The sequence below is a fragment of the Lagenorhynchus albirostris genome, chromosome 11, assembly GCF_949774975.1.
Source record: "Lagenorhynchus albirostris chromosome 11, mLagAlb1.1, whole genome shotgun sequence".
NCBI classification, from domain to species: domain Eukaryota; kingdom Metazoa; phylum Chordata; class Mammalia; order Artiodactyla; family Delphinidae; genus Lagenorhynchus; species Lagenorhynchus albirostris.
The window spans coordinates 97,021,870-97,033,061 of NC_083105.1; the positions used below are offsets into that span (position 1 = coordinate 97,021,870).

At 40.4% G+C, this 11,192-nt stretch overlaps 1 protein-coding gene across 1 annotated transcript; it reads right to left on the reverse strand.

Annotated features, from left to right (window-relative positions):
• Window positions 1-5,038: 5,038 nt before the first annotated feature.
• Window positions 5,039-10,987, reverse strand: GDF3 (growth differentiation factor 3). The gene is made up of 2 exons (XM_060165488.1): window positions 10,726-10,987; window positions 5,039-5,865 (listed from the first exon to the last, which is right to left on the reverse strand). The coding sequence occupies exons 1-2, from the start codon at window positions 10,985-10,987 to the stop codon at window positions 5,039-5,041; spliced, it is 1,089 nt and encodes a 362-aa protein (XP_060021471.1).
• Window positions 10,988-11,192: the final 205 nt, after the last annotated feature.

An 11,192-nucleotide genomic window follows, 5' to 3' on the forward strand; every position in this document is an offset into this window, starting at 1 on the left:
TTTTCACTTAATATTCAATATAGTGACATAGCCATTAATCATTATGATTTGAATAATTAAATATTCACATATTGGGGTATATGCTAATTTTCACTTATAGATATTTGAATAATTTATAGCCAAATAAGCTAGATTTTAAGCACTGTGGTGAAAGTGACCATCTATCTTTATTTCCCAAGACCTAGTACAGTAATTGGCATATAATAGACACTCAATAAATAATAAAAGTAAAACTAGAGATAATTTACTTCAGAAATAATCTGCCCAACAGGATGATTTGTAATGGGATCACCCCAATCAATATGATCAGCTTACATACTCAAGAAAATAGGCCTGGCATGTGGAGTATTACAAATAAAAGAGCCAGAATTCAACCAAGCATGTTGTTGGAGTCCTTCCTGAAGAATATTCATAGGAGCGGCATGGTCTGAGATGACTAGAATTCCTCTAGTGTCTGGATCTGGACGTTCATGAACCTTGCTTGCCATTTAGACTTCAACTAACTCCCTTCCTCTGATTTCCTAATACACATTCGGATGACTACTTGTGCCCTTTTACTTTTAAGGAAACCCAGTACGCTGGCTGGCCCTCTTCCCTTGGCATCTTATCGTACACTCACACACTGATAACAGGTTCACATGTGAAATTTTTATGACTTTTGCTTATGCTAATCAGACGTCCTTGTTCAAGTCTGAGGGTGCATCCAAAAATCCTGGCCCCTCAAAACAGAGGATACGGCTGGACCGCAGTGGCAAAGCAAAACAACCATCGATTGATCTTTCTTCTGTTCCATCAATTTCTTAGCTCTTAAACAAATATAATTTGAAAGTGCTTTGTAACCATGTTGGTTCCTACTGTTGGCTTTGTCTCGGTTGTTCTACTAACTCATTCTGAATGATGGTTTGTCCAAAGTCATCTTCTCACTGATACCATCAGAACAGTGTTTCTCATTCCAATGACACGCTTGACAAGCTGAGTGCGTTTTTTTGGGGGGCAGCGCTGCGCTTATGCAGGATCTTAATTCCTTGACTAGGGATCGAACCCATGCCCCCTGCAGGGGGAGCACCGAGTCTTAACCACTGGAGTGCCAGGGAAGTCCCTGAGTGCATTTATTTTTTTTATTTTTTATTTATTTATTTTTTTGCAGTACACGGGCCTCTCACTCTTGTGGCCTCTCCTGTTGTGGACCACAGGCTCCAGACGCACAGGCTCAGCAGCCATAGCTCACGGGCCCAGCCGCTCCGCGGCATGTGGGATCTTCCCAGACCGGGGCATGAACCCATGTCCCCTGCATCGGCAGGCAGACTCCCAACCACTGCGCCACCAGGGAAGCATGCTGAGTGCGTTTTAAAGATCACTTTTTATGGCTGAGTAATATTCCATTGTATATATGTGCCACATCTTCTTTATGCATTCATCTGTTGATAGACACTTAGGTTGCTTCCATGTCCTGGCTATTGTAAATAGAGCTGCAATGAACATTTTGGTACATGACTCTTTTTGAATTATGCTTTTCTCAGGGTATATGCCCAGTAGTGGGATTGCTGGGTCGTATGGTAGTTCTATTTGCAGTTTTTTAAGGGAACTCCATAGTGTTCTCCACAATGACTGTATCAATTTACATTCCCACCAACAGTGCAGAGGATTCCCTTTTCTCCACACCCTCTCCAGCACTTATTGTTTCTAGATTTTTTGATGATGGCCATTCTGACCGGTGTGAGATGATATCTCATTGTAGTTTTGATTTGCATTTCTCTAATGATTAATGATGTTGAGCATTCTTTCATGTGTTTGTTGGCAATCTGTATATCTTCTTTGGAGAAATGTCTATTTATGTCTTCTGTCCATTTTTGGTTATTTGTGGTGAGGTGGATGGACCTAGAGTCTGTCATACAGAGTGAAGTAAGTCAGAAAGAGGAAAACAAATACCGTATGCTAACACATATATATGGAATCTAAGAAGAAAAAAAAAAAGGTCATGAAGAACCTAGGGATAAGACGGGAATAAAGACACAGACCTACTAGAGCATGGACTTGAGGATATGGGGAGGGGGAGGGGGAGGATGTGACGAGGTGAGAGAGTGGCATGGACATACATACACTACCAAACGTAAAGTGGATAGCTAGTGGGAAGCCTCCGCGTAGCACAGGGAGATCAGCTAGGTGGTTTGTGACCAGCTAGAGGGGTGGGATAGGGAGGGTGGGAGGGAGGGAGATGCAGGAGGGAAGAGAAATGGGAACATGTGTATATGTATAACTGATTCACTTTGTTATAAAGCAGAAACTAACACACCATTGTAAAGCAATTATATTCCAATAAAGTTTTTTTTAAAATAAATAAAGATCACTTTTGTTTGTGTTCAAGAGGTGCATTTAGAGTTGTTACAATCTCGTTGTTACAATCTCTGTAGCTTCTTCTCCGTTGTCCTTACAAATTGTGTATATTCACGGCTGCCCTACACCGAAGTCCTAGACAAATAGATTGCCAAGAGATTTTGTATTCACTCTACACAAATGATTGTTAACAGTCTGTGTGAATGTCCTTAGTGTCCAATAACAGCATAATGGGTAAACCAGTTGTGTAATATGCATGTAATGGATTACTATCCAGCTATGGAAAAAATCAGTTATATTCATACCTGTATCAACCTATAAGAATTTCTGAAATAATAAATTAAGAGAAATAAAGGGTTAGAGGGCTTCTCTGGTGGCACAGTGGTTGAGAGTCCGCCGGTCGATGCAAGGGACGCGGGTTCGTGCCCCGGTCCGGGAAGATCCCACATGCCGCGGAGCGGCTGGGCCCGTGAGCCATGGCCGCTGAACCTGCGAGTCCGGAGCCTGTGCTCCGCAACGGGAGAGGCCGTGACAGTGAGAGGCCCACGTACCGCAAAAAAAAAAAAAAAAAAAAAAGGGTTAGAAAAATACACTGCAATATCGTCTCTATAAAGTTTACATATTTGTGAAGCAACACTTTATAATGTCTATGGATCCAAATATATGTAGTAAAATTATAAAGAAATGAATGGGAAAGGTGGACACCAAACTCAGGATGGTGGTTTCATTAGGAGGATGGGAAAAGGGACTGGGAGGGTTATGCAGGCGTTTTTGCATATATACATAATATAGTTAAATTATAATAATCTACATTTTAAAATTTTTAAATGAAAACAAAAGATCAGGTTAAAAATGATAGCAATAATACAGATGAGAATGGTGAGGATGATTTAAGGTAGTGACAATTGGAATTAAAGAAACGACTAGGGCTTCCCTGTTGGCGCAGTGGTTGAGAATCTGTGCCTGCTAATGCAGGGGACAGGGTTCAAGCCCTGGTCTGGGAAGATCCCACATGCCACGGAGCAACTAGGCCCGTGAGCCACAACTACTGAGCCTGCGCGTCTGGAGCCTGTGCTCCGCAACAAGAGAGGCCGAGATAGCGAGAGGCCCGCGCACCGCGATGAAGAGTGGCCCCCACTTGCCCCAACTAGAGAAAGTCCTCGCACAGAAACGAAAACCCAACGCAGCCAAAATAAATAAATTAATTAATAATTTTAAAAAGCCGAGTAGCTATTATCATCATTGAAGGGAAGTAAAAACTTAAAAAAAAAAAAGAAAAGAAACGACTAAATAAACCAGTGATTCACAGACTTTTCCTCTTTAATTCTCCAAACAAGAGAAGTGACTTCATACTTCCTGATATAACCCGAAGTATCCTACCAACTCTAGAGTTTTACATTTGAAGTCCATGTGAATTTTGCATTTTACCCCATAATATATGCATATTTGTTTTAAGATCAATATATTTTATTTAATATATATCTTCTATTAATTATAGAAGAGTCAACTTATACTTTTAACCCTGTAATTTCACGTCTGAAATTTTTCTATGGAGATGGGGACAAAATGTGGAGAATGATTTGTGAACAGTCATAACACTATTCCACCATGAAAATTGCAAATAACACAATGTCCAATGATAAACATTCTTTTACGTAAAATATGTATCTAAATAATTGTATATAATACAGTCATTAAATTAACTATGTAGATGTTGGTGATTTGAAAAAAATTTCTATAAGTAAATACAAGATACAAAATTATATGTATGCTCTGATCTTAGCTATAGGATATATAATATTCATAAAAGACCAGAAGGAAATATAGATATCAATATAGATTTCAAGTACTCTTTTGATATATTTTTCTGCATTATTATATATATATATTTTTTTAATTTTATTTATTTATTTATTTGGGTGCACGGGATCTTTAGTTGCAGCATGCTGGATCTAGTTCCCTGACCAGGGATCGAACCCAGGCCCCCTGCATTGGGAGTGCGGAGACTTACCACCAGGGAAGTCCCTATATATATATACATACATATATATATATATGTATATATATATATTTTAAGTAACACTGTTAGCATAGCATATGAGGTCTGGCAGAGAAAGTTGATTTTATTTTATTTTTTTAAATTTTATTCTATTCTATTTATTTTTCTGGGGTTGTGCCGCGCTGCTTGTGGGATCTTAGTTCCCCAACTAAGGACTGAACCCGGGCCTTGGTGGTGAAAGTGCTGAGTCCTAACCACTGGACCACCAGGGAATTCACAAAGTAGATGACTTTAGAAGAATTGGATATTTAGCTGCTCTAAATCTCACCTTCTTTATCTATGAAACATAAATAATAATGTTTACCTCAAAGACCAGTGGAATATATTTATAAGGAGCACGTAGAATAATGCCTGCCTATAATAGAAGATCAATAAATGACTGTTTCCTTCTATCTAGAATCTAATATACTCCCATGAGCGTAATGCAGAAAATTAACTAAGATCATTAAGGCTGTGTGTGTGTGTGTGTGTGTGTGTGTGTGTGTGTGTGTGTGTAACTCGGGACATCATTAATCAGGATGGATTTTCCAAGAAGACAAACTGTAAACATAAATATACTGACAATTCAATCCAAAGGTCATAAGCCAGATAGTTTTATTAGAACATTTACCCCAAGAACACCCCTTCTGTTCTATTACTGAGAGTCTAGCCACACCCGCACTCATCAACTACCATGTTTTCATAATGCCGTAGAATGACGTTGTCATCGTTGTCCTGATAGAGCATGGAGATGGGGGACAGCTTGGTGGGAATGCAGACAGCCTGGGGAACTGCTGGGTCAATGGCGTGCATCAGCGCTTGCATGAAAGCATAATTGGAGCTGTTGAGGGAGGTGGTCAGTGAGAAAGGACAATCTCCGTGGCAGTAATTTGCCATGAAACCCTTGGGGGCAATGATCCACTTGTGCCAACCCAGGTCCCGGAAGTTGATGAACAGCTGGTGACGATGGCAGAGGTTCTTGCAAGAAGCCTTAGAGGCAGGGATGGCTGCTCTCCTTTTGCGGGTAGGAGGGTGGCACTGCTCAGGGTTGAGGGTGACCACCAACAGGGAAGCGTGAAGAGAACGTCTCAGTCTGGCGCAAGTGTCCTCAAGCTGAAAATTCACCCCAGAGGCTCTGCCTCCTTTGACCAGTATCTCTAGGAACAAGCCTAAATTCTTCCGGGGGTAACTATTCCTCTTAGCCACATCCAACAGATTGAAGTGAAGGACACCTTGAGGCCATGGTACTGACTGCAGTGCAAACATTTTACCTGTCTTTGGCGTGGCCCGGCCCCGCCCGTGTGGCCCCTGAACCAGGGACAGAGCCAATTCCAGTTCTGGCCCCAGGTTATAGTAAGTGTTGGGCCCCAAGTCCAGGCCCAGCTGGGCCATTGTTAACTGTTCCCCATCTTTAATCGCAGACAGGTTAAAGGAGAGGAGCTTCTGTAGGTGGGAGGAAGCTTGGAAAAGGCTCTCGGAGTAAAGAAAGAAACCTAGATGGGGACAGAGAGATGTGAGTCACCTCCACCTGTGTGATGTAAATGTCAAATGTTATATGTATATCCACATATACAAAACAAGGGCAGGAAATTCTCAGCTATACTTAAACTCAGCCATTTGGGAGGATTTGTTTCTCTCACTCCTCATTTATGGCCAGAGGTTCTTATCTTCATATTGCAGGTCCCCAAGGGACCCTGAATAGAATTTAGAAGGTCTATAATCTTGGATGGGAAAAAGAATCACATCTTTATCTTCACTAAACTCTAAGTGACATTTAGCATTTCTTTAAATTATGAATATAGGCGACAAATCCCAATAATATTGTAAGCATCTATGACACTGTTACCAATAAAAATCATAGGTATGTTCATATATTAAGTTGTTGCAAATAGCTTAAAATAACATTTATGCTCGAACTACTTTGAATTGATGGTATAGTCCCTTCTTTAGATCTTGTTATTTGTTGCATGAATAAAATATCATATGCATTACTATACACACATTCATTTTTTAAATATTTCTATAAATGTATTTCAGTATTTAATTGGTTTCTTTTAAAATTCTAATTTTTTTTTTTTTTTTTTTTTTTGCGGTACACGGGCCTCTCACTGTTGTGGCCCCTCCCGTTGCAGAGCACAGGCTCCGGACGCGCAGGCCCAGCAGCCATGGCTCACGGGCCCAGCCTCTCTGCGGCATGTGGGATCTTCCCGGACGGGGGCACGAACCCGTGTCCCCTGCATCTCAATTTCCAGTGAAGTGGGAGAAGTATTCAAAAGTATAAGACTAGAGGGCTTCCCTGGTGACAGGCGGACTCTCAACCACTGTGCCACCAGGGAAGCCCTCTAGTCTTATACTTCTGAATACTTCTCCCACTTCACTGGAAATTGAGATGCAATGTGATTCTTCTATTTCTCCACATGGACCCCCTTCTCTGTAGCTTTTGAAATTGTGCTGAACTCTGCCTGTTTGCAAAGCTAACTTCTCTGCTTAGATTTTCATACATCACCTACTCCTCTAGGAAAAGGCCCAATAGAGGATACATTTACCCTTTTTTTGTTTGTTTGCTTTGCATCTTCAATTTCTCTCCACAAATAACTTCTTTGACCTGATGCCACCATCTTGTTTGGTAGGGTGGCTCTACCCTAAGAGATCTTCTAAGCTCATTCAGCTTGTGGAGAAATTACAGTGGAAACCCAGGTATTCTAACCATTCCACCACAATGCCTCTTCAAGCTCATTTAAAAAACAACAAAATTAAAAAGCCTTTAAAATGACCCAGGTTCCTGTTCAAGTCTACTATATCATCTCTCCGTTTCTTTTCATTGACCATCTTCTTAAAAAGATTAGTCTATGTTTGCTGTCTCTACTGCTTACCATATATTCTTGTTATTGTCCAACTCTCTTACCCTTACTGGTCCACTGAAATAAACATCTTTAAGTGTTGACTAACTAGCAAATGCAGGGATGTTTTCACAGGGCTTATCCTTCTCAACCTCAGTGAACAGTTGATCTCTCCTGTTCACAGCTTTAATTCTAACGTATTAGTCTCACTTTTTACTCATATCACTAAATCACATTCCTTAGGCGTGAAAAAAACCCCAAAAGACAGAGAGGAAAAGATGAACAGATTTGAAAACATGAAAATTAAAAAGCTTCTATATTCAAAAGACATCATGTACAAAATTAAAAGCTGAAAGAACAACCAAGAATACTTGTAATATGTATATAAAGAGTTTTACAAATGATTAAGAGACTCACAAATCATTAAGGAAAAGAATCCTCAACAGGAAAAGGGTCATCATGTGTAAATAATGTATACATTATTTAATGTATAAATTTAATGTATAAATTTGAAAATTTAATGTATAAATTTTCAAATAATAATACAATTATTTGAAAAATAAAAATGAATGATTCGTATTTTAAGATAATAAACATGATAAATATAGTCAATACTGCTGTATGTCGTGTATAAAAGAGTAAGTAAATTCTAAGTTTCTAGCACAAGGAAAGAAATTTTTTTCTGTTTCTGTGACTTTGTATCTATCTGAGACAGTGGATGTTCACTATACTTATTGGATTTGTTGTTGTTGTTGTTTTGGCTGCACAGCGCGGCTTCTGGGATTTTAGTTCCCCAATCAGGGATCGAACTTAAGCCATGGCAGTGAAAGCACCAAGTCCTAACCACTGGGCCACCAGGGACTTCCCTCACTATACTTATTGAGATAATTGTTTTGTGGTATACGTAAATCAAATCATTGTGCTGTACACCTTAGACTTATACAGTGCTGTATGTCAATTATATCTCAATAAAGCTGGAAGAAAATAAAAGACTATATTCTAAGTCTTAAACAAATAAGCAAATAAATAAATGATTCATTATCCATTTGAAAGGGCATCGTTCCACCTTATTAAAGAAACATATTAAAACAACGAGGTCATGTTTTGCTACCAGATTCACAAAAATTAAAAGCTAAAAGAGTGTTGTTACCTAATGGCCACCCAGTGCAGCACGGATAAGTACACTGTCATATACTAACAGAATGAAATCCTAGACAGCAATGAAAATGAACTACAAATACACACAACATGGATAAATCTCACAAGTGTAATGTTGAATGAAAGAAGACAGACACGAAAATGGATACATTCCACAGTTCCACTTACATGAAGTTCAAAAACAGGCAAAACTAATACGTAATGTTCGATGTCAGGATAGCAGTTACCCTTGTAGAGAAGTAGTGATTAACAGAAGGGGGCATGAAGGATCCTCTAGGGTGCTGGTCACGTACTGTTTCTTGATCTGGGTGCTAGTTATTCTGCAAAACTTCACTGAGCTGTTCTGTACAATTTATGCACTTTTCTGAATGTACATTTTACTTCAATAAGTTTCTATTTTAAAGAGACTACCATCAAAGTAAGTGAGAATTCTCATACACTCAACGTGGAGTATAAATTTTAAAGGATATTTGCTGTACATCAAAAGTATAAATGTAAAAAAAAAACAAAACAGTATAAATGTGCCTACCCTTTGACACAACAATCCCCTTCTAAGAACTTATCCAGGGAAATAATAGAAAAAGTGCGCGCACGCACACACACGCAAATAGATATAAAGCTGCACTATTATAATATGTTTATGTTCATCAACAGGACATCAGTTACTTAAATTGTAGCATGTCTATACAATGGAATATCATATAACCATTAAAACAGGGATAAGTTGACTATATGTTCTGACTTGAACAAAATGTTCATAATACTGGAGGAATGTATAGTATGATCCCATTTATAAAAAAATTACAAGTTTATATTATATATATGCAAAGAAGAAAAGTCTGGAAGAATATACATCAACTATTAATGGTGGTTTTCTCTAGGGGGAGCATTAGGGAAGAGTGATAATGAGATCGTGTCCTTTTCCTGTACCATTAGATAGAATTTTGATCATCACAAAAATTAAAAGTTTTTTTTCCATGGTGAAGGGAAGGAAGTAGCCTCAGCTATTTCCTACTCTCTCCTTGGAAAACCCTTCACACCAGCTCCCCTCACCTCTTAACCTTCCTCCAGGAATTGTCCCTGAAGCCCCACCCCCAAGGCATCTAATGTGACACTTAGCACAATGTATGGAAGTCATCTGTTTGTTGATGTGTCTTCTATAAACTCTTAAAAAGCTGACTTTATCATTCATCTCTGTACTCTCATGGTCTTACACAGTTGCTGGCACTTAGTAGGCATCCAATAAATGCTTCTTGGACTCAAATCTTATTTCCAGTTGCTGTAAAACTAACCAGCCAGGGCTCTCAATTCCTCCCACCTCAACCACCTGGGAGGCTATATAGAAATGCAGATTACAACACCCATCTCTGACTTTGAATAAGAATCGGGTGGGGGGGACTTCCCTGGTGGCACAGTGGATGAAAATCCGCCTGCCAATGCAGGGGACACGGGTTCGAGCCCTGGTCCAGAAAGACCCCACATGACACCGAGCAACTAAGCCCGTGCGCCACAACTACTGAGACTGTGCCCTAGAGCCCGCGAGCCGCAACTTCTGAAGCCCATGCGCCTAGAGCCCCTGCTCTGCAACAAGAGAAGCCACCGCAATGAGAAGCCTGTGCGCTACAATGAAGAGTAGCCCCCGCTCGCCATAACTAGAGAAAGCCCGCGCACAGCAACGAAGACCCAATGCAGCCAAAAGTAAATAAATAAATAAATAAATTTTTAAAAGACATTAAAAAGAAAGAATCGGGTCGGGGCGTGAGGGGCAGGAACTAGGCTGGAGAATCAACTTGTAACAGTTGATCTGCATAATTTTTGGTGGGTGGTCAGTTTGGCAAATTACTGAATTAACTGAAGGGTATGACGATGGCATATATTATCGCCTTGTATTTACAAATCAAGAATAGCCTTTTCTACCCATCAAAAGTAATGGGAAGGTACGGAGCAGGAAGCAAAAGTCCCGGGCAAACTGAGCCCAGAGGACCAGGATGAGTAAATTTGGGGCTCAGGAGTGGGAGACTGAGCCCTAATTCCACCCTCACACCTCCACCTAAATTGTAGCTCAAAGCTGTTGACTCAGAAAAAACCATTTTGAATCCTGGCTTTGTTCACGTACTAGCTGTATGATCTCGAATAGGTTACAGGTTATCTACTGTCTGAGCCTCAATTTCCTTATTGTTAAAAACTTGATAAGAATACCTGCCTTCCTCTCGGGACAGTGGTTGGGATTAAGTAAGATAAAATGTGTAAATTACCAGTACGTGGCCGTCCATGAACCCCTCGGTAATTGTTACTTCCCCTTTATTCCTTTCTTCACACCAGATTCATCTCTAGGAAAGACTCCAATGTCCTCACCTTGATCTGGGAGAAGTCGGAGTATGTTCCCACTGACACCCAGCTCCTTCACGTAGCACAAGTCTTGAGAGACGCCAGTGGTTGCTGCTGCCTCTTGATCCTGGAAAATTCTCTTCAGGATGGAAGGCACAGGTTGGAACTTCTTGGGTGAAGGCTCTTTGCCTAAGCCCAGAGACTGGAGAAAGACACGTTCTTGGAATGTCTGGCCCAAGGCCAGGATTAACAGGAGGCCTAGAGCCAAGCCTGGCAGCGAAGGAAGCATGGCCCCTGAGCTGAGGTGAAGCTGGCTAGTGGGGCTGCAGAGAGCTCTAGCGCCTGACTGCCCAGCAATTCAGGTGCTGCTAATTTATCTGAGTAAGATAATCAGGTGTGAATTGCTCTCTTCCCAGCTCCTCAAAGGCAATTGGATACAAAAGCACAGATTGTTTTTTTTCTCTTCCCCAGTTCTGCTCTCCCAGAAAAAAATT